General features: G+C 42.8%; 1 protein-coding gene across 5 annotated transcripts in view; it reads left to right on the top strand.

Moving 5' to 3' along the window:
- The window catches only part of LOC144932635 (glutamate receptor 4-like), a 76656-nt gene extending 55173 nt beyond the window's left edge, over positions 1 to 21483 (top strand). The window contains exons 15-17 of one of the 5 annotated variants that reach the window (XM_078856886.1): positions 6161 to 6275; positions 10188 to 10322; positions 11882 to 21483. In XM_078856886.1, the coding sequence (XP_078713012.1) occupies positions 6161 to 6275; positions 10188 to 10322; positions 11882 to 12130 (499 nt within the window). In that variant the 3' untranslated portion in view covers positions 12131 to 21483. Of the gene's footprint in view, positions 1 to 5216; positions 6276 to 10187; positions 10323 to 11372; positions 11465 to 11881 lie in introns of those variants that run through there. The other 4 variants (XM_078856888.1, XM_078856887.1, XM_078856891.1 and 1 more) reach the window with 4 other exon arrangements.
- The last annotated feature ends 3786 nt before the right edge of the window (positions 21484 to 25269 follow it).

The following is a 25269-nucleotide window of genomic DNA, read 5'->3' as shown; positions in this document are numbered from 1 at the left end:
CCACTCTGACAATCGATTAATCGACTGGAGCTGCAAAGGGAGCATCGAATAACTTATGGAAGCCAATTGGTCAGTTAATCCATCATTGGTTGCATAAAATGGCTTTAAGTGCTTTAACATTTCCCTTTCAGGCAATAATCCATCGGTGGTAGTTTAGAGAAATAATTACAAGCAATCAGAGGCGGCAATGGTTACCCCGGCATTTCTTTTTGTAAAAACGTAGTTGCTGGAAAATCTAAACAAAGCTGACTGCAGCTTGCCCCCCTCTTGGGCAATTGGGACAGCAGCTTCCAATCAGATCACAAACAAGAGGCTTCAGTTGAGTATATGAGTGGGATCTGGAAGTGAATGTGTGACAGTTTGATGTTATCATGTAGTAATACTGTTATGGACCATGATGGGGCCTTGAGCGATTTCAGCAGATTAATGTCTGCGGATTAATTTATAGTATGTAGACGTATCATTGAGCAAAACGCACTCTTCAACAAAGTCTACTTTGATTGGCTGAGAACTCTTTCACTTCATTCCGTTGCCCACCAAGTTGCTCGTGGTTAATGGATCATTACTGGCGAAGGTTTGCTGACGATTTCCTAGAACATTGCCCTTGTGGATCCACGTAGCTTTTAGTTTCCTCTGAGTCAATGCAAAGGGGAATGTTAACACTTCAGGTTTATTTTTATGAAACTGTATCCTGGTCTGAATGAGGTTGAAGAAGGACTACTCAAATTTTCTTCAGTAATCGCGAACAAGCCACTACGAGGCACACATTTTGTGTTTCCGAGTCATTGGCAGCATGAAAATTGTGAACGGAGAAGATTGGTAACATTCGGACAAGTGCGTCATGAATGGGCTTAACGACTGGCCGATGTCAGAAACGTTAAGGCCGGTTTGCACAACACGACTCGCGTAATTTCTTATCCCCCACCCTCCCTTGTACGGCGTTACAAGCCACACACGGGGACGGCCGTTCCACTTGGAGTTGATCAGCAGCCACCATGGGCGGCTTTAGATGCACAATTGGTGGTTACTCTGACCAGCTCGGTGGCTCGATTTAATCTGGTTGGGTATTAAAGAAACTCGGCTTTTTATTTATTGGACCTGAGTTACTTTGACTCAATAACTTGATTAATTGACCTGAATGTGCTGGGCTCTGCAGTTTCATGAACTCGGCTGACGGTCGATTAATCTCTCTGGGCAAGCCAAGTTGCTCGATGGATCACCCTGAGCGTGAGGGCTCAGCAGTCGATTAATCGCGCGGAGTGCTCGAACGCTCGATTAATCGGCCTGGCAATGTAAATTTGCCGCAATAATCGGCGGTGACACGGACGTCCGCTTAATTGGCATCTCGAATTAATCACTCAGTTGATTTATAGTCCACTACCATCGAATACATTTCAATCAAGGTTTGCATCAAACACAATTTAGTTATATCTTGATACACAAAACAATGTGATAATACTGCAATGATATTTTACAATTTTCTGTTGAGTGATAAAATATTCCCCATTTTGATAAACGGGTTTAGCCCTCGCCATCGCAATATAGAATTTCGAGCACTGACTCGCAGTCACTAACGCTCGTTTGAGACACCAGTAGTGAGTTTAATGTTATACTCGGTTCTGCTAAAACGGCGTTAACATATATAACACTGCTGGATGGCTGCTGTAATCAATGGGTACACCACCACAGTCAATTGGCAGGACACGTGTGATGAGGTAAAGTGTGGATACAGAATCCTCTACAGCAGGGGTGGGGAACGTCCGGCCCGCGGGCCGTATGAGGCCCACGAAATCATTTGGTGTGACCCTGCCAAGGCAACCGCAGGCGGGACTCGAAATTCAATAAATCTAGAAGCAAACCTGGAAAAGCAGTTGCGAGTAGCAGCAACATCATCAATACCGGCTAACATCACCACGCCTCGCCAAAGAGAAGCAGTTTCAGCCATCACATTAGGGGTTAGTTAATTAAATGTTTGACCAAATATAACGGGCTAATCTTTAAGTTGATTATTTTGTATGGCCGGCGAATTATGTTATAAATATCCAAATGGCCCTTGGCAAAAAGGTTCCCCACCCCTACTCTACAACAACGTATGGCAAGCATAGAAGAGGAAACCCAAGTCCCCTCTCGTGGGGCTCCCTGGAAGTCGCCATAGTGGAGGTCCTTCTGCGAGCAGTGGCATGAGCAGGCAGTCGTAGGCCTGAACCCTACCTCTGTTTTTACCTCTCTATTTTGCGTTACAATATCACTTATGTTGGGATAGTGGTGCATTGGTTCACCAACTGTGAATAGGTCCTGAACCCTGCCCCCTTCACCATCCCGCACTGACCGGCATGGTGAAGTATGGGCAAACAGCCCATATGACCAACATGGCATGGGGACGCTTTCATCCAGCAGTGGATTGGCACAGGGCTATACATTATTTGAATTAATCATTTATCACTTATGTTTAAAACAATAATTTGGGGTACTTTGTCTCGGTGCCTGGGTGGCACAGGACACTCTGCCACCTGTGCTTAAATGGCTTCTCAAGTGCAGTAACTTTATTTAGCTGCATGAGTGGTTCTCAACCTTTTTGGTATGCCCCCCCCCCAAAAAAATAGCCCAGCCCCCACTTTCACACTGCCATGGAAGTGGGGGGGGGCACTCACAGGTTCACAACTACTGAACTAAATTCCATCTGTGTGGACAATAACAAATGATTGCCATGTAATGGTGCCCTCGGGGGATTACAAATCCAAAGGCAAGCCATGTGAGAAGGTGCACTACCTAGCATATGAAGGGACCTTAGAAACGCAGTAAAACATCTTGAAGCCGGATAAATTGGGAGGGGGGAGCCTTTCTAGTTATAGGGGAAGTCTGTAATATTGACAAAATACAGTAATTAGGTCATGCTAAATTATCACGTTTATATTACATTTACACGTAAATAACACGAACATTCACTCTCACTTTATAATGTAATAACAAATAAATATTTACAGTTTAATATTTGTAATTTAATATCACATAAAACTCGCTGCTGTATTGATTAAGCCAAGTAACCGTCACCATAAAGCAAAGGTGGAAGGCTGAGATTCACTGAATGTGGAAGCCCGGACAAAGTTTTTCAAACAGGATTGAATTTAATTCACGTATGTGCAATATAAATTAAACTTTTATTTCTTCAATTCTATAAACGTAATTATTCAACAGCTTTTACTTTTATCATATTTTTTAGTGAATAGTGATGTCCAAGGAGAAGACAGTGTACCATCATCACCGCATAATGATGTGGTACATCAATGCAAGCGGAGTGACTGCAGAGTGCTGTGTTCACCACCGCGCGCAGCATAAATAGTGCGCGAACAGAGTACTCCCTTCGAATTTTTAAAACTAATATTTATTTCGATTTAAAGCTTTCGTGACTGCAGGGATTCATCTTCTTGGTTCTTTCGGTAAAGTCACGTAGAAGGGAAGTAATAAAATAATAAAAATAAAACATAATAAAATAAAACAATTCTCACGACGTTTCGGCCACAACGCAAGCAGCCGTCCTCAGGCTGCTAATCCTGCATAATGCACGGGCATAGTATTGATTTGGAACCCCCCCCGCCCACCTCCTACGCATTTTCCATATGCTGAATTCCTCTTGATATGCAAATTATTTTGTTTAGGCGCTCTTCTTCCCACCTCCCCCCCTCTAACCCAGCTTAAATATACGCTCCAAGCTTGGAGGCGCTTCATTCTTCGCCTGAGGACGGCTGCTTGCGTTGTGGCCGAAACGTCGTGAGAATTGTTTTATTTTATTATGTTTTATTTTTATTATTTTATTACTTCCCTTCTACGTGACTTTACCGAAAGAACCAAGAAGATAATATTTATTTGTACAGCCTTTCTGACTTTACCCCTAAATTCCAATTCAATTGAGTTTGGTTTCAAGAGGCATTTTATGGTAGTGTCTGATGTCAAAACAAGATGGGTCCACCCACCGCTCAATGAAAATTTCGTATATAATTATTCATCTCATGATGTAACCTGATAAAAAAAGTTAGAATTTATTTGAATAAGAAGACCTACGGTATATATTTTACACATTTACATACCTGTAAACCCATATGGTTTACCCGTATTCTTGCACAAGGAAATTGAGTTTTCAGGTCCATACGGCGTATAGCCGTTTCAATATGGGAAAACATTTTTTGTCTATTTGTTTGTGTTTCTCCCTTGTGATGGGCCATTGTAGGATGAACGTTGAGATGTATAAGGACATGGGGTGACCAATAAGGTCTGAATTGGTCTGTAATAAGGTAGGCACTGATAAGGGGTTGACTGGTATGCATTTATTATCCATATTATTATCATTGCAGTATTAGCATTATGATTACAATGCCAGCCACTCGGTCGTACCTCGAATGCGAACTTGTCACGTGATCCAGCACTGACGAACGGGCGTGATCACGTGACCGTCGATTATTCTTCAGGTTCCGCGGGGGCCACGTGCTCGACTCGTGATGACGTCGTCCCACCACGCCCCTAACTCGCCTATCATTTATCATAAAGAGCGTTCGCCAATGTGGCTCACCTGAGTCTGGTTTGTTCTCGAACTTGCGTAAAGATGCAACCCACACCTGTGTGTCCTGGCCTCGTCCCATATGACATTTACGCTTCATGAATGAGAAAAAATACTTTAAAGTCTGACGTCACCGAAGCTGCGGCACGAGTGATGTCGGTTGCATGATTTCCATTCTGGTACATTACCGTAGTGACGTCACCGAATCAACTTTAAAGTCACTTTAAAGTATTTTTTCCCATTAACGAAGCATCACATTGAGAATACATAGCCAAATCCACATTTACAAAATAGGATTACCAAAAATTAGGCTGATGAATCGTAGATTTTTAAGTGACACGTGCTGGGTATCGTAATAACAGTGAATGTTTTTTTTCCAATTGGTAGGTGGTTATGAATCTCAATGGTCGCCCATCCCTGCCGTAGTGCGGTCTGGGTGGCCATTTCAGAGAGGATTTCGTGGTGGGTCTGTGACGTCATTGACACGTGCGGACCTGATGGGAATGGACATCATTCGTAGTAACACAACATAACTGCTGTTATGTTTGTTATGTTGCCCCGCCCTCCCGTGCGTCCTATTGTGTCTGCCTCTGTCTCTCTTTCTCCTCTCTTCAAACTTCCACTTTTCTCTCTGCCTCCATTATCACATTTTTTTTAAACTCAGTACTCTTCTTTCTCTTATCATGTTTTATTTGTCTGACTACCACTTTGTCTCCCGTGCAAACTCTCTCACCTTGGCTTATCACTCTTTTCTTCTTTGTATATACACTATTTTCCCTCACTTTTCACTGTTTTCATTTTCACTATGCCTATCACCCCTTCTCTTCCTCAATATTTCTGCATGCCTCTCCGTTCATCACTTCAACTCCCGGTTTATTTGATTTTATTTATTCTGTACCCTGTTTCCACATGCTGTCATTTATTTTCCCCTACACACATGTCCCCCTGTTATCTTTTCTCTTGGCCCTATTTTTATTTTCTTTTTAAACCCTTTTCTCCCAATCCCATTAAGTCTTCCTATTTCTGAAACACTCTTATTACCTTTTTGCATTTTCTTCTCTATCTCCCCTCTCATTTCGGCACTAACTTTCCTCCCTCTATTATATCCTCTTTCTCCTCCCTTCGCAATCACTTTCCCCTCACCCATTAATGTCCACTCCGTCTTATGCCTCTCTTCATTTCTCCACTTATTTCTCTGTCTTTTTCCATCTTTTCCACTCTTGTATGTTCGCTCTCCAAAATCTCTCCCTCTTTTCTTTTCCTTTCTTACCCTATATATATTATGTCACTTCTCTATTACTCTCCCTCCATATTCCACTCTTTTTCACTCTCCTACATCTCCCACTCTGATGTCATTCCTCCCAATCTTTTCCTCCATACATTCTATTCTCATCTCACCCTCCCTTTCCTTTACTCTCTCGCCATTCTCTTGTTCCACTTCTCTCCCTCTCTCTTTGTCTGCGTCACGTCCCGTCCTCTTGGTTGTTCTCTCTGTCTCTGCTTTCCTGACACCACCTGCCCACCTAAATCCTGGTGACTGGGGCTCAACAACATCGGGCTCGATCTGCCCTCCTCCCACACTCGTCCTGTGCGCCACTCGACCCCCAGAACCCGGGTAAACCTAGCGGTGCTCAAACTGAGCGAGCTAGGGACGCTAGACAAACTCAAAAACAAGTGGTGGTACGATAAGGGAGAGTGCGGTGCCAAGGACGCCCAGAGCAAGGTGAGTGTTGTGACCCCACGGCACCACTGGGCTTGAGGCGCATCTCAAGGGGTGGCCAGGTGGCTTTGGCGGGGGAGAGCTCTGATAGTGACAGGATCATAGGGGGAAAAGGGGGCATTCTGCCTCCAGAAACGTTGAGGCCATGGTAGAGTGGGTTTTCATGTAACGGTGTGATTAACATTAGAGACTCGTTGCTCCAATCTAGCCAATCAATCTTTTTACTTCTGCAAATCAGAGAACCAGGTCAATATCCCAGCTAATCTGATGCAGATCACTCTTTTTCCATCCAATTAGATACCAGGTCACTCTATCTCATTGAAATAAGTAGGTGATCCAAACCCAGACAGTCTCCAGTCAAGTCTCAATGTTGATTTTAAAGCTAGGTATTTTGGAGCTGAGTCTTAAGACATTACTCCTGAAAGCTGGTCTCCTGGATGCAAGTCTGAAGATGAAGATGCTGATCTTCAGACCAGGTGTCTTGGAACCATTCTCCAAGACACTGATCTTGAACTTGTTTCCTGAGATGAGTCTAGAGACACTGATCTTGAAACTTGGGCTCCTGGAGCCAATTCTTGAAATAATGACTTGGAAAACGCAGTTTTGTGGATTCATGACGTGCTGGATCTGTGTCTTAAGCTGATTATAGTATTTGCCAGTCTACTGTACCAGTAGCCTTGGTTCAAATACGGGCAGCCACTAGAGTTTAAACCTAGTTATCTTTGTCTATCAAGATTGATGGTCAGCCTGCAAAATCACCTAATTTTACTAATTGGATTTTACATTTTATTTGACTTTGTGCAGCATAGAGGGCTGAAATTGCAAACGTGGAATGGTAGCCTATCCTACATACAGTATATAAATAGTTCACAAAGATCATTGGGGAAAGAGTAATGAAAACAATTAGAGATCGACCATACACTGGAGCAAGCAGTGGGAAAAGTTTCCCACCATCGAGCAAATACACATACTGTGAATCAGATAAGTGAAAAGACAAATGAAAATTCAATTTTCTTCGAGCCTTGCATTTTTAGGCTAGGAAAGGGCATTCTAAATTGATGAGAGTCAAAAGCTTAAGTCAATCACCGAGGTCTGAATAAAATATATTTAGAAATAAAAACTATGAGTACATGAATAACTTACTAAGAGTTGGACAAGGCTACATGCTTTAAAAAAAGTTATTCACCGTGACAGAATGTATTTGCTGAAAACTCTATTGAAAAATCGATGCATCGGTATGAATAGAGAAAACATTAACCATCATAGTTGTTGACGACAGCCATTGTTATATTCGATGAAAATAAACTACAGGAAATGTTATAATAATGTAATAAATTAGGCTGCAAAATAAAGTCATGTGACAACAAGTCCACTAAATAAGTGGAGATCTGTCATGGGGACACAACCTGAAAAGAGAAAATGTTTGTGTACCTAGGACAGTAATTTTAGGTGAATTGGTATCCAAATTATTAAATAGGCAGAATTAAATCTAACCTTGAAAAATAACGTCCCAATATACCTCAGGAATTGTGTTTTTTATCCGTGCGTTGCACAATTGGGATGAATTTATGTACTATTCAGAATTATGTTCATTCATTGCAAAAAAAGAATAGTTCAAAAATAACCATGGGGACAAGCCTGCTTTAATTTACATTGAGATATGGAAAGAGTAATGGGTGGGTTATAGAACATACATTATAAAATAATGATACAGAGAACCTTCTAAAACAAAACAATTGCAGGTTGATCACATGATTTAAACTGTTAGGAAAATTAAATGGGCTTGGGCAGAACACGTCATGGCTGGCAGGAATGATGGACCATGCTCAAGAATAATGAAGGATGATAATGATTCGGTAGTGGATTGACAATGGCTTTTTGGTGATGAGGTGCGTGAGTCGCTATTAACAACAGTGTGCAAGAGCACTGTCTCACAGTTGCGATTAATGAGGCAGTTTGTTGAGGAGGCACACGTTGGTTGAGAGTTGAGGGCACGGCAGATTGGTTCAGTGGTCTTTTTCGGGGTTTTACCATTTGGTGACGCATACCATGCTGCCCAAAGAGTCGATGGATCAGGTGTTTTGCCACCACATGACTGTGATCCTAAATTGCACAATTGGGATGAATTTGTAAATCATATGATGCAATTTGAGTAATGACACAGATGAGCGCAGGTCATGAATCCCGGCTTTGCAAAATAGACAGTGTGGGCTCTCACCCAGTCAAAGAACCACATGATTGAGTGACGTCGGTTTGTATTTCTGTCTGTGTATAGCTTGTGTTGTGACACAAGGCAGGAAAATGGAAATCTGGCTCAACAGTGATTCAGCCACAACAGAATTTAAAGCATATTTATTGAACTGTACATGTAGTTTTTCCACAACTTAGGCATAGTTTTAAACTCATCTTTTTGATGAGTCCCTTAAGCTGGAATGAAAAAGTGTAACCTCGTCTTGTGTAGTCCAGTTGCATTTTACAATATTGTTCAATTCTCCACAGGAAGCATTGTGCCTCGGTGTACACTCTGTTGCTTGTATTACATAACACACACTATTCTGGCCAATTACTTTGTTCAAATGCCACCCTCAGATTCCCATAATCCATTAAAATTGCGGATTACTTGATGATTGCGCTGCTATTCATATTTTGTGATAACAGACGCCAGGAATATCTTCCTGCTTATGCTATGCCCTTTGACCAAATGAGTCTGAAGACAACCAACAACGGAAAGTAAACAGACCCGAGCCTGTGACAGGTTGTCTTAGTTGGCAGCAGGGCTCTGTGTGTACAGCAAGGTCCAGCTAAATCCATTGTTATAAATCTACTTTCTATACTCCCACGTGTATACTTTACCACCATCAACATACACTGAGCATCGTGATAAAGTATAGTCAAACAACACGATATGGGGAAGCCCTCATGAATTTTATCTGGTCTGCATTTGGCAAGAAGTTTATGACTTGTACAAACATTGTAAATAATCACACAAAAAGCGGTCAATGTTTAGTGACCTATGAAGGGCAGTTCATCTTGGATCACATCGACAATGACTGCCCAATGGAAACCATGAATGGTGGGATGCATTGGGCAATCAACTCCTTATTCTCTGCTTCGTGAATAGCATGATAAGATTAACTGTCAGCTGGCCAGTCAGGCTATAACGGGGCGTGTGTATGTCACAGATAATGTAACATGCAACTGTACTGTTGGCAACAAGCAACAATGTTTACAGATGCATATGTGAAGCAGGCGTGATTGTGCAACATTTGTAGAGTCAACTGCATTGCTTGTGACAGGTGCACTGTAAATTCATTTCGAGAATTCTACGGAGACTCCTTGTGTCACCACATTTAAGCGAGCTTGAATTGCATGCTGAGTTAGAGAGGAAATGGGGTTTTAAAACATTGAATTCACAACTGTTTCTCATGTTTCCACCCTTTTATTTGTCCATCTGTCTAAGTGTCTCCTGCATGTGCTGTTATATTTACACACATCATCTGGCCCGTGTCTCTTCTTCTGGTGTCCACCTGGTCATCTACTCATTGTGTGACCCATTATTTGTTCTATCCCATCCTTGTCCACTTGTCCATGTGGTGTCTCGTGTGTCATCCCTATTTGGCCACCAATGGAATCCGCATTATGCGATGTCTGTGTCATGTCCGTGTGTGCCCACCTTTGGGCACACACATTCTGTCGCGCCTTGTGTCCACCCTATCTGTGTACCTCCATGGTTCTCTGCATGGCTCCACTTTTCCACCATTTTCAATTCTGTGTCATCTCGTGTCCACCACTCATGTATCGCCTTATCGTGTCCACTCCCACCTTGCATCACTTGGTTGGCCCCGTGTGTCGTCCCATATTATCGTTCCCGCTCGTGCGCCCATCGGCATGCCACACCATGCATGTCGCGAGCAGGACAAGACCAGCGCTCTGAGCCTGAGTAACGTGGCCGGCGTCTTCTACATCCTCGTCGGGGGCCTTGGCCTTGCCATGCTCGTGGCGCTCGTGGAGTTCTGCTGCAAATCCCGCGCCGAGGCCCGCAGATACCAGGTCCCCCTCCCTCACTCATTCATTCACACATCGATCTAATCATTCTGTTGCTCATTCACTCAATTGAAACCCACGTCGGGGCCTGCAGGTCGCAGGCCTATCAAGTCATTCATTTTCTGCACATTCCTTTACCTTGTTAATTTACAGTGAAACCTCTTGGCGCCGGACTAATTGGGGAAGCCTCTCTGGTTATAGGGGATGTCCAGCTTACTGAAAATGATTTAATACTTGCAAAATGACGTGATTTAAATAACTTTTACACAATTAAAACCCAACATAAAAAAAAGCACTTGATAACAGTTGATTACATTTTAACAACTGATTATTTACAATGTAATGACATGTAAGACTCACAACTATATTGTTTAATATAAGTCACTTGCTATCACCATGAATGAAAGATTGAACGCCTAGGTTCATTCTTTGCAAAAGGGTAGTTGGTGTGTGGAATATATTTTGTCTTTAAATAAAAGCTCGTTAAAAAGTGAGAGCACTCCCAGAGCATGTGGATGGCTGAAGAGGCATCCAAGGGTACTACACTGTCACTCTCTCTGGTTTTTTTCTTACTTTTATTTTCTTGACTATTTCTTTTTTCATTAAAGTATGCTTTTCAAAACAAATAACAATGTAAATAATTACAGTCATACCTCTGTTAACGACTCCTCAGGGAACGAAGCTCATTTAAAACGAATTTGGCCATGGTTGGACCCTTTGACCCTCTATATTTGCAAAAAAATATCGAAAACATGAACATAAAAAATCGAAAACAAATTTTAGAACTTATGCGAAGCATTTCAAAAGAGTAAAAATCGAAATGCTGTGCGCACCCTGTAGGCACAATCCAGTGAGGTTTGGTTATATTATCAGCAGCCACTTAACGGCATTCTTCGCCAGACTTCCCTCTGCTGCCCTCCATTGCTCGAGCAGTCCACCTTAAAGACCATTGTCAACCAAGCGGACAAAGTGAAGGCTTCTGTGCACCAATGTTTTCCTATTGTACCCCCCTTCTCTGAACTCCTGGAACGCATCCCTTTTCCTCTGGCAAAGAAGTTTCTGACAACGAAGAGACACCGTGGAATGCATCTACTTCGTTAATAGAGGTATTACTGTAAAAAACAAGAATAATTTATCAACAAAATTACTGTTACCGGCAAAGCTCTTGGCTGTCGACTTATGCATGCAGACAGACCGCGGAACCGATATGCACGGCTTTATTAGCACGCAAACCGCATTCTGCTCTGAGTTGTGTTTTTGGTTTCTTAAAAAATTTCGAGGAGCCTTCCTGGGTTACTCTGATTTGTTACCTAACTCAAATCCGACTTCCGAGAGGTTTTGCTCGACTCGTTCACTTTAACCCCATACTGAATTGTACAAATAACACTATTTAATTAACCTAATCATCCACTTATTTAGCCATTAACTCATTAAAACACCCATTAATTCATTCATGCACTCATTCCACATAACGTGAGGGGGGGCTGCATGCTGTGTGTGCCATGTTCTCTTGACCCGCAGCGTGTGACGTGGTGGTGGTGGTATTTGTCGCGGTTGTGCTGCAGGTCAGCTTTGCGGAGGCCTTGCGGAACAAGGCGCGCCACTCCATCACCGGCAGTGTTGGTGGCGGGGAGGCCGCGCGCTTCATGCCAGGGGGGGGGATGTGCCCCCCTGAGCTGCCCCCAAAACTGGCGCTCGTGCACCCCCAGCCCCTGCCGCCCCCCGCCTCCCCGCCACCCTTCACGTCCCCCGGCTCCCTACATACGTCCATCAGTGCTCAGCAGCAGCATCAGTCACAGCAGCAGATGGACTAAATAGGAGGCAGAGGAGCTGCAGTGACAGCAGCTGGAGCCGGGGGTTGGGGGGGGGGAGGAGGCATTATGGCAGCATCAGAAGTGGCAGGACCAGCTAGTGTTGAAAGAGTACCTGTGGAATTGGCTGCTACAGCAGGTACAGGAGAGGTTGCAATATGTGTATCAGCTCCATCAGCAGCAGCAGCAGGACTGACAGTGGTTGGAAGTAGTAGCGGTGGCATCGGTAGCATAAGTTGGGACACAAGGTGGTGGAGGAGGAGATGTCGAATCAGTGGTGACAACAGCAGGAATAGCAGAAGAATTGGAAGCATTGGTGTAGCAGGAGCAGTTGGAAAATACGATCAAAGCAATAGCAGTATCTGGAACAGTATAAACATTGGCAGAGTAGCAAAACTTGCAGGAGTTCTAATTACACCAACAACTACAGCAGGCATATCAGCAAGCAGCAGCAGCTGCAGGACCAAAGGGAGAGAGAGAAGTTGTACTCATATCAGCTGATTCACTGAGAAGTGGAGGAACAGGAGAAGGAGGAAATGTTGGACGAGTATACAGAAAACAAGCAGGAAGTAGTGGGGATATTGCAACGGGAGGTATACTGACAACAGTGGGATTTAAAAGGAGCAGTGGCGTCTGAATACGTGGCGGAATTGCGAGTGCGGGTAAATCTGCAGTAGTAGCGGCATGTGTAAGAGGATAACAGTAAAAGCTTTGACAGCAACATTGGATGCATTCTCGGGTGGCAATAGCAGCAGATGGATGAGGAGGGGTTGCAGCAGGTATTCTCAGCAACAGGTTAATAGCAACAACAGCAACTGTTGGCCGAAATACAATTATTTGCATTGGTGGCTGTTGCAGCCACTGCAATAAATGGAATAACAGCAGCAGAGTCAGGAGCGATAGACAGAGGGTCCCAAACCCAACATGGACTTCAAGGAGTAGAAGATGAGAGAGGGATCCCTGTTTAACACAAACGAACGAGAGGGGCTTCAGAAAGGGAACAAGTGATGGGAGCAGAACTCCTGATCGAACTGAGATGGTACATAAGAGAGAAACACAGGGAAAAAAAGGACTCTAAGCCATCTGAAGAACCTAGAGTGCAGACTGAGGCTTAGGGAATGCACGATTTGCAGAGAAAGAGCACATTCCTGCACCACCAGGCGACCTAAAATTAGTGAGTAAGTCAGAGGGCATGAGAGTGGAGCACTTGCTGTTCAATCCGGAGGGAAAACAAGGGCGAGATGAACCATCCTGTTCTCATCATTTGATGCCATCCCCTTGGATTCGATTTTGTCCAGGTGGTTGCTCATCCAAATGTTGACATACCCTGGTATGTCTCATCCCGCACCTTGTGTTGTAAAAGCCACGGGTGGGAAGGGTTTATTTTTTTTTACGAAAGGCATCGCCGAGACTAAAATTGGTTACCCAGGTGCCGCACGAGTAATTTTGTTTTTAATTGGCCACGTGTTCAACAGATGTCGAGTGGATGGAGCATTGTTTCTGAACAATGTATTGACTTAAATTATTGGATCTGGGAAGTTCATCCTTGCAGATTCTAATGGATCATGAACACTGCCGTGATTCGATTGTGTGTGTGAATGTAGAATGTTGGTAGACTTTCTTCTACAGGATGCGCCATGCATTGGAGAGGCCGGCCCTCTGACTGCTGTGTCACATTGAGACTGCCACGCAACCACACTACCATTTGTTATGACACTGTCCTGTGTGAAAATTTGTTTACCACATTTGTATGAGTTAAAAACAAAAGTATCAACCATTTTCTTCTTTCGGCTTTATTGTCATAGGATTAGTTGAATAAATTACAAATTTGCCACTGGCTAATAGACACAGAGTTAAGCTCTTTGATTCATTGCGGATTCGTCCAATAAAACATGCATGTATTGTATTGTGGAGTTTACCACAAGTTATGTCTTGAGACTTAACTGCTATCCTGCTTTTTTATCTGATACAAAGCCCTGTCTCTAAAACAGAGCTAATACTTTCTTAGGGTGTCTTTGCTTGTCTCACTATTTAAAAGTTCCACCAAATTCTATAATTTATCATTCCTGAAATTTTTTTTAAATTTTTTTTTAAATGTATACACTACTACTAGAAATGGTTTTCAATATGGAGAACTTTCAATGCGTTAACAGCTCTATCAGAATCTCCAGTGCTAAGTGTAGGCAATATTTGATCCGTTGCCTGCACTCATTACGGACCACTCGAACTCACCGTGGCTAACACTAGTTGGCTGTAGGTGGGCTGTAAACATCCGCTGATCCTTCAAATGCCACTTTAGGCATTAAGTAAAACCTCCATCAATTACAGTGTTACCCAATTGGGGTTGCATCACTCCCCTACTGTCACACTAAGGCATGTTTTGCAAGCCAGATGCTTAGTTCACCATATGCCCCCAGGCACAGCTGCCAATGGTGGTTCCGTTTCAAAATGTTCTTCATGAGATCTGATTTTACAATGCTGAGATGCCTTGGCACATAGGGCGCTTTATCATAGGCGGCTATATCAGAGGGCGTGATATCAAAAGCATTTTTAATGTTGCAGTTACATTGTTACACGACTTCAGTATCCTCTTTGGCCATGTTGATTCGTGAGCGATTCACTCTGTGCCTATCTGCCAAATCAGCCCTCGGATATGGGCTCAACTGGACCAAGCGTGACACCAAGTTCTCGTTCTTTTCTAGTTTAACTCGTCCTAAATCGTTTTCTTCAGACCCCAGAGTTATGAAGGCGTGTGGGCCTTGGTTGATGTAGTCATGATATTGTTTAACTCGCTCGAATGTCTTTTTTGTTTGCTGCATCTACGTCTTGTCAATGTAAGATTGAAATGACGAAGGAAAATGACAATGGCAAGCAAAGTGTCTATTTTTCTTTTTTTGGAGATTGTGAATTTTTAAGGCTTATGATAATTAAATATAATGTGATACTTTGTGTTTCATGAATTGGACCAAAAATGAAGATCCTGAACTCCTATAGGTCTACTCAGCTTGAAATGTCACCAAAATTGGCAGAATCTGAAATGTTTACCTGCTCTTGGTCAACTCAACATCAGCTCCGCCTGAAATTACCACAAAGTGAAAAACCTTCCCTTGGTCAACTCAACTGGATTTGATCACCTGTCAACCAATGCATACTTGGCTCAGCTTATTGATTGGTAATCACTGCACAATGGTTATCATTTTTGGTAATTTGTTTACCAATAAGGGCCAATAGTTAAGTAAAATAAATGTTTAAAAACAGCACACTGAACTAAGAAGCTCCAGCGAATGCCTGCGAGGGAATTGTTGCTGATGTTTTCTGAAGAGACGCTGGGAAAAAAATGTTATTGCAAAAAATGAAATATTTGGAGCCATACATGGCGTGGGCCACTTACCGCGCTAAGCGCAAAACCTGTGCCATTTGGAGCTGGAGCTGCAGTGGAAGTGGACACAATGTATCATAAGCAACAAGAGTATGGCATATGACCAGCATATGGATGGATCCTCCATGAGTCCTTCAAGCTAAACATCCAGCTCAAAGTGCGCTACATTACCCACTGTTGTGCGATGCTCTTTAGCTCTGAGACCACAAGTCCATTTTTCAGGATCGGGGGATTGTCGAAAGAGTCCTGGCTATCAGCTTTGGAATTTTGACACTCAGCTCCAGGAAACTGTATTTATGAATTGGAGTTTTTAGATTTGGTTCCAAGACTGGATTTCGGTTGAATATCTTGGAGATTGGCTCCAGGAGACTGGGTTTGTGGATCACAGTCTTGAGATATCTCCAGGAGACTCGGTTTCATTGTCTTAAGTTAATTTTTTTGACCGGTTTTAAGAACAAGCAGAATCACTAGTTTTTTTTTACTGTCTTAAAAAGGAAAGCACAACCCAAAAAACAACTGCTACATTTTGTTTAAGATCCAGTGACAATAGCCATTTACAGTAACATGAACATTTGTTTATCTGAATACACAACTGAAGATTTACGAATTCTAATTCAGCTCCACCTAAAATTCTGGATTTTTGAATGTCCAGTTTTCCAGAGCATCCCCACTTAGCACGTGCATCCCGATGTAACCACTCGGAGGCTTTGACATAATTAATGGAGGCAAATGTATACTGGAAGATTTATTGTTGCCATGAATTGATAAAGTCTGATGCCTCAATGTGCAAAATGAGTGGGTTTAAATTTCAGAAAGAATGTGTAAATGTATCGGAGACGTGTATTGATTTCCTTGATTTCTGCACAGACGCCCCATCACTCTGTAATGCATAAATCATGCTGACATGGCATAACATTTTAAGATTCAGGCTTCAACCTTAAAAATTTACTCAAAAAGGATGTACTTTATAAATAAATGATACAAATGTGCGTTGGATGAGCCAGGATACACACCGCCTTAAGTGGTGTCTGCAATAATCAACCGTGCTTTGGGTTGTGCCTTCCTTTCATTCAGCCTGTTCGCTGAGCCGTCATTATCAACCAAGTTATTTGAATAGCTTGTCCAATACATTGGTGATATTGATTACACATTGTTGTCAGACCTATTTGTGCAGATTGTGAGAATATAATTTAGGATTGCTAATGATATGTTTTAACACTTTGACTTTACTAGATTTAGTGTTACCATTTGTCAGGTGTAACGTGTATCGTTAGCTCTCAGTTTGTTATGGCTTGGTGGCTGCAGCCATCACGTCTGAGACAAATGATCAACACTGTTACAGTAGTGTGAGATTTCAAACTTGATTTACGATGTGGATTCTGGAATCATCTATCGTGGTGACTCTTTATTCCGAGTGAAATATGTTCACGTGATTGGCACTTTGGTGTTTTGTGTGGCTGGGTGGACCGAGTGGGTTGCCTGCTTACCACTGAGCCAATTCACACGCGGTCAATAGTTCGATTCCTGCCACAGCTGCCCAGTTCGAGACAATTATTAAGTTCTGTTCTCTTCTGTAAATTGGACAATACCACGCGGAATGAATAATTGTGCCATTGTGTTCCTTTGGTGTCAGCACATTTAGCTTCATTTAAAATCATTAAATAAATTGTGTAAAATAAGATCTGTCCCTGCGTGATCGACCAACTTGACCTTCAAGTTGCCGAGTTAAGCCATCACATCGTCACTACTCCTTCCAGGTTGACAGTTAAATCGTAATGGAAGTGAGACAATTGGTAAAGTTGGTCGGTTTATCTCAGTAAAAGGCAAATGAAAATGGATCTAAACTATTTTTTTTATTTTACCAGGTAAGGCCCACTGAGTTATATAGATATTTTTCAGAAGCGACCTGACCACAAACGATAGCTCAACGAAGTGGCTTATGTGGAAATGTATAGCAGCCAAATACTATAAACGCAGGTTTCTAAATGTGGAGGGGAAAACCAGAGGACCCAGAAAAAAATCCACGTTTCCAAGGGCAGAACATGCAAACTCCAAACATACAGGCGTCAGGGTCGGGATCGAACCCACGCGCCCCTGTATACCACGCGAGGTAGTAAACATTTCGCCATGGTGGAACGCTCAATGATGTCCACACAATTTTCCAAACGTTTTGGTAAAAACGATCATGTGTGGGGCTGAGATTGTGAATTGTGTATCGAGGTCTCGCAAAGCCCAAACACCCTTTAGTATGCATCTTCATGTGAAGGACCCGGTAAATTAAATATAATTTTATTTTATGATCAAATTAAATGGAAATCCTCCAGCATCATACGAACCAATGACAGCCCACTTAGGGTAATACCTTGCAAGGTATACCTGGGTACTGCAGTTATATAGGGAGAGTATACATTACTGTTGTTAAAATACTGCATTATAATTTACTTGAGTCATTTTTAAATCGTGGATGTTTCTAAGATGTGGCACTAAAAAGGTTCCGTTCTTATGAGTCACATCTGTTGTGTTTAATATCAACTTAATATCTAATAGCATCCTTCATAATAATAGTAACAATAACATTACCCCATTGGCCGGCTGTAATGGAAATCAAACCTTCGACCACATGCAAAGTGGTTCAGTGATGAGTGACAAAACCTCTACATCCACCCAACTGTTTAAACAACCTCATAATCAAGATTGATTCTCATATCGTTTCATGTGTAACGGAACCTTGACAAGTCCGCTTTGTCATGTGGTCCAGCAAGGCACATTTGTTAGAAAATGGATGTTAAAGCGTTTCTGCCCATATAATAATGCTTCCAATTAGCAAAGGAAACCAGTCAATAGAAAGACTAGTAATCTAGATTTTCTAAAAATTGCAATGTTAATGTTTGACTGGTTGTGGTGTTGCCAACGGGGGACATTTATGTGCCCAGTAACTCATACGTCACATGGAAAAGAGTCTTAAATGCCCAATCCTGGTAAGAGCCATGATAATGAGAGATGCCTACCTTCTGGACAAAAAATTTATACCATCAGGTTCCTAACCCAGCAGGTTAGTGAATTTAGAGGTAAAATTCTAACCAACCGATATAACAAACAGATGTCTGACATCCCTTATGTGTGCTTTTCTCTGAGCATTCTGGGTTCCTCACAAAAATGAAAATATTGACAAAACATTATGAGAGCATCGTGCTGAGAGTCATGGATATTCAGTGATGGTAAATATAAGTGTTGTGCCATTCAAAATTATTATTCTCATAAAGCATTCCAACTTTACACATTATTTCTAACTTGCAATGTAGTTGCGCTGTGCTCACTGTACATCAATCTTTTTGCTGGATCAGCACAACATAAGGCACGTCAAAATAATACCTCTAAACTTAGAATAGTCAAACTAAGATAACCTATTGAGACCATTTAAGGCGATAGTTTGTGGGAAAAACTACATGGATGCTTTTGTTATATATATTTAGCATTTTCCCTTTAACAAGTTAGATACTCTTTCTCAGAATACCCTCACGGAGTCTTCAATACTTTTTCAGTATGGCCTAATGTTCCAAGCAAACCAATTTCTTTTTCCAGACACAAATTATTTTTCAGTTGACTTCTTGTTATCCACCACCCTTCATCCACAATTCTTCCTCCTCACCGAGAATCAACAAGGATTCATAGACAATGCTACTTCTTAAACTCCTCAGTCACGTTACACAGTTTTGCATGGTTTGCCATGATAAACACCACAAATAAACTCAGGAGACAAGCAAGTTGACTGCAGATGCATTATTTCAGTAGTTAATATTAATTATTAAGCTCAAGATGCATACACCCAGTCGCATGGGTGAGGATCAATATATTTTGTATTGTATGTAGTGGGGGTCACTTGACACTTCCAGCCACAAGAGACCATTACATTTACAACAATGTTAAACAAGAGTAGATTATTTCATTACCCTGAATAGTGACAATTCATTTAAATGCGTGGGGGGGGGGTATTACACCATTAGTTTTCAACGTATTGTTTTGTGTGTGCTGGTGTGAGGTTTTGTCATTTAGTTCTCACTAACCGTACTTGTACAGATTTAACATGCTACGTGGATGCCCTTCGTCAGTAAGATGTAAGGCCCACACAGCTACAATGTCAAAGATAAATGGTCAGAGATCTGAGCCATTTCATGTCCTTCAAGAAGTGCATTAATGTTGTCCACTTTCTCCGATGCTTCTCAATCTCTTCATTATTTGGGGAGGGGGGAGAGTCCTTCCAGGCCTATACACAGGTAATAAATATCCTTCTGATATAGGATCTGCTAATCAGGCTCGGGTACACCTAGAGATGATTCCGGGTCACCCAGTCAAATTATGTAACCAATGGTTTGTGATTGAAGACCATGCCGAAATCCACAACTTCAATTTAAATTATTTTAAAATACGTTACATGGAACTGCTCTATTTAAATAAATAAAACGTGTCTCATTTCTCAGCCAAGCTTTGGGCAGGACTCATCTGTGCTGGATGCTTATAGTGAAAATTCCACATTCCTATTTTGGTCACCCATCTCTCCCGTATGGACAACCCTGGTAGTTTATGTCATGCCAGACTTTGCAAACGCGGCCTATTCCTTCTTGGCCTGGCTCAGGGCTTTACCAAGTCTGTCATGGAACGCAAATTGTGGAGAAAAAAGTAGCTGCCTTTGAATAGCATGTGCTCTGGAGCCTTGCTGCATTGTGTGCACACTTGGATGTTAATAGCCCCTGGATCAGATTGCAGGATAAAACCGGGCATGTAATGACGCATCGATTTATCAACTAAAAGCTAGCCTGACGGTCACGATACATGCATCAAATAATGCATGTTCCAATTGATCAATTATGATTGATGACAATGATATGTACATGATATGCGAATGTTACATTTCGAGAAAACTGCAAGGAAATGGAGTGAAAAAACAAGTAAGTTGGTAAACATGGGACATAGAAATTATGGCTTGATTTGAATCATGACTCTGTATCGTGACCCCATAATTGCAAGAGTTCCTCGAATCGCTGGGTGGTGAGTTGGTACATGCTGACACAATACCTTCCAGGTTCAGTAAAATATGAAAAATGGTTCCAAGGCATCCTTGCAACTTTTCGCTGAGTAGAAACCCCTGATAAGAGAATGCCCATCAGACTGCCCTCTGTAAACTTGCCAGTGCAGTATTACATTTCTTCTCTGGATGGAATGTGTAGATTGCAAGGGTGGTGAGGTTTCATTCAATAATTAATGGTTTAAATATTTGAACGCATCTCGCAATGCCTGATGTAAGCACCAAGACTGAAAAGTGAACAAAAAGTAAAATGGAGCCTAATGAAGCACTAGAGGTGGGGCTAGTTTTATGATTTGTGTCAGTTGGAGGGATAGTCCTAACAGTAGACTATTTAGTTAGGGTTATGATCAGGAGTGCTATTGCTGGTGGATGTTTGGCCAGTTGAAGAGATAGTGTTTTTTAAAGGACAGGGGTAGGGCTAATATTTTGTTGGCTTTTGCACTCTCCACTCCCCACTCCCAAGCTGTTTGCCACACCATCAAAGGCAATGTATATCCTTGTAAGTTTTTGTTCGCTTTTTGGTGTTGGTGTTAGCACTGCCTTACTGTCTCACTCCCGACTGCGATATGTGCTGCACGTGGATCTAAAGGATGTGGTTGGGTATTCACTCTCGCGTGTTTGGCTGGAGTACTTGTGATGCCCCATAAGTGGCGGATGGTGGCCAAACTAATATTTTACTGCTTTTTACTGAAACAAAAAAATATACCTTTCAAGAAGCAAAAAAAGTATGACTTTAATATCGCTAATGGCAGTAGCCTCAATACATTTATATTGAATGTGTTTTGAATGTGTGCGTGTTTAGCAACCGATGTTATTACACTTGGAGACGTGCAGATGTAAGCGACGTGAAAATTGATTTCGAAAACTTTTTAGAAAATATATTGAATAGCGGAACACGAGCCTGTGAGTCATGATCACATGTGTGTGTGTGTGCAGTGGTCAGGTTTCCTCTATTAGTTACCATGTGCCGGTGGCTTAATTGAATAACGTGAATATTACAACAGCGGATTCATCTGAACTTTCGGATTGCAACCTGCAATCCCAATATGTTTGAAAACCTGACTGGTGACTGTAGGGCAACAACGTTTAATTATGTTTGCTTATTGTCCAATCCCTTTATGCCGTCTGAAAATGGCACTTGTTATATATAAAACCATGAGTATCTCCCCAGGGTATTTGAAGTTACTCTCTGCTGAGTGGAGGGTTCAGTTACTGGCCATAAAGCACAACAGTAGCAAGCGGGTTTAGAATCTGTCCTGAACCTCCTGTATTTTCAGCCTTAAATAAGTATTACCTGGTTTAGCATCCAAACATTTATAAAGGGGAGATGGCAGTGGTGTTAGCCACACCACTCTCTCATGTTATTATTTTGACCTTAAGTTGATGCCCTTTGTTAGTAAGACATAACCCACATAGCTACATTGTCAAAGCTATTCCATGGCCATCAAGGAGTGCATTGAGTACATTTATCTGCTGCTTCTTAATCTCATTTATCTTGTAGTGGGACAGTCCTTCCAGCCATATACACAAGTAGACTCCATCTGATAAAGGATCTGTAAAATGCTCATCAAGTCTGGATGCACCTCGAGATGATTCCGGTTTACAGAGCAAAAATACGTAGCCAATGATTGATGATAGAAGACCTTCCTGAGGAAGAGTTATTCTTCGTTGTAGGCATCAAGATTATCCATGAGGATGTCGGGCCTGCCCATCAGCCCCACTTAACCCATGAATCTCCCCCTATATGTGTGACCCCATCGAGCCCCTCTGCCGTTCCTCATTTTATGATGAAGTGGTTATCTGAGAATAACATACTTGTGTATTATGCTCATGGCTGTCTCTTCATATTGCATGAGCATCAACATCATTGATGTTGACTGGTTTTCCCTTTGATACAGAGCTTCAGGCCGTTTTGGTGATGGCCATGAATGGCATCGGCTTCCCTCTGCTTGTGAGATGTAAAAATGCCTTGCAAGACAACAACACCACAGGTCTGGTTTCCTTCTCAAGGATCAATATTTATGCCCAAGGGTCATAGAGCCAAAGCACAACAGCGTTTTCATTCATTGTTAAAACTCCTGGTGTCATGAATTGCTGTAAGAGTGGCCATCATATTTGACAGCTGTCATCTACAATTATCATTTGATATATGACTAGAAACAAAGCTGTATAAAATTGATAACAGTCCCCATTAACTATTGATCACCAATGTCTCTTGCAACAGAGTTAATGGGTATATCCGATATGTTGACATAAAATCTACAAAATTGCTCCCCATTTCTGACAGTTTTTACATGGAACATTGATAGAATAGCAATACGGGAGACCCTTGAATATTGCGGGTTTATCGAGTGCGGTTTCGACCTATTGCGGGCAACCTCTTTGTATACCAATTTAGCTATTGCGGGGGTTGTTGGCCTTTCGCGGGTATACTGTATATGGAAGTACAGTATCATTGGCTGATACGGTGGTGCGGGGCTGGTTAGGGGAGGGAGTCGCACCTCAACCATTGCCCTTCAAGCATCTTGTGGACAAACAAAGACAAAAGACCCCCGTTTAGCCTATTAACAGACTGTTGGGGAAAGTGCTGTTATTGAGCACCTATGAAAGCTGGTTCAGCATACGATGGGGTGGGTGGCCAGCACCACGCCTAGTCGCTTTTGTCTCCCTAGTGGCGACATTTACACATCACACGAGGTACTCATTTATTACTGAGTCGAGGTACGGGAGGCCCATGACCGGTATAGATAATTGTCACTGTTGTTGAGCATGAGCAGGAATCGAACTTGGGTTGCTGAGTTCGTAGTCCAGCGCGCTAATCGTTGCACTATCACTCATGGACAAACAACAAAAACGCCATTCACTAAGTGGCGGTGATGTCACCACGGCGCTTGTGCAAGACAATATGCACTTTTAAGGCCATGTGAAGTGTCGAACGCCCGCTGGCAGGTCACGGGACAGACCTAGGTACCATGGGTCACTAAATAGTCCATCAGATATTCTTTCTTTGACCCAGTGTGCATCCATGATGTTGTTTGGATGTACCGATGCTGGAACAGCATGTTGGTAATTGCATGCCCATGGGCTGCACAGAAGACTAGCAGCCTCCTCCCATTGTTACCGAGCTGATCTAGCCTATGCCTTCCAATCACTCCAGCCCAGGTGTCAGCACCAATACCTACTCGGGCATTAAAGTCGCCCAACAGGATGACTTTATATCCCGAGGGGCCACTTTAGCTAGCACTTGCGACAGGAGGCCATTGATGGCACCTGACTCATTGGCGTCGCCTGCATTCCTCCACTTATGTTCATCTTGGGTGGGGGCATAAGTAACCACCACCATTTCTCACCTCCCGTTCATGGGAGGCGAGCGCACAGTAGCCTGGGGCTTACAGCTTCCCACACCTCACCGCAACGCTGAACACCAATCTGACACATAACAGTAAGAATGTCTGGGCGACCGTCAGAAAACTAGGAGGTGACATCACACCTCCAGCCGTGTCAAATGTTACTGCTAAGCAGGTTGCACAACAACTGCTCAACAATGGGAAGCGGTTGCAAGTGAGAAACCCCAAAGAACAGCATCGCTGTATTATACTCCCTTACAAGCAACCACCTGACTCAATCACTGACTTACTAACCCACACTCACCCACTCACCAAATTTTATGTTAAAACAGTAAACTCACTCGCCAAACCAACTCATCCAGTCACCCACTCACTAAATTAATCACTCACCCACCCACTCACTAAATTAATCACTCACCCACCCACTCACCAAACTGCAGTTCACAACAGGAAACACACCCACCCACCCACAAACCCACTCACCCATTCACTCACTCACCCACCCACTTACCCAATTACTCACCCACCCATCCACTTACTTAATCACACACCCACCCACTCACCCAAATGTCATTATGCAGGTCACAACACACTCACCCACTCACTCAACCACGCACCCACTCACCAAACTGTAGTTCACAACAAGAAACTCACATACCAACCGACAAACCTAATCACTCACCCACTCATTTAACTCCTACACTGCAGGTCACAACAACATACTCATTCACTTACTCAACCACTCCTTCACCCACCCACCAACTCACCCATCCACTATTCTCAGGAAGCTCTGGTTCAGTTATCTACACGCCGAAGACAGAAGACCGGGCTGGAGAATAGGACCCTGGACCCAAGCTCTACAGCCCTTCTAAGGGCTGGAGCTCAGAGAGGCCAGTGGTCAGGACCCACGGACCAGGAGGTCGGGGTCAGTTAGCCTCCCCTAGGTCCCAGCCGGAGGACGATAGGGAACGGGTGACCAGAGTTAGGTCCCGTATAGTTCGGAGGTCATAGCGCCTAGGTATCGGGTGAAGGGACCGATATACCTTTCATGCTAGGGACCCTGTAGTGAAAGACAATAAACGTATGCCTAATAAAGAAGTGTATTCGTCATAATTACAACACTACATTTATTTAAAGTTGCGCATTTTTATGTGACGTTACATTTCTCAAACCCCCCCCCCCCCTTCGTCACACATCGTCACAAATGTCTGACCCCCCCCCCCCTAGGTGCGTGACGTCATTTATGGACGGCCCCTGATTCACCATGAAGACATCTGCGTGAAAGTCCCAAGCGATTCATAAAAAAATCACATAATTCGAGCTGCTGCTCGTG

Source organism: Lampetra fluviatilis, chromosome 5 (assembly GCF_964198595.1).
Source record: "Lampetra fluviatilis chromosome 5, kcLamFluv1.1, whole genome shotgun sequence".
NCBI classification, from domain to species: domain Eukaryota; kingdom Metazoa; phylum Chordata; class Hyperoartia; order Petromyzontiformes; family Petromyzontidae; genus Lampetra; species Lampetra fluviatilis.
This window is presented reverse-complemented; position numbering and strand designations above follow the sequence as displayed.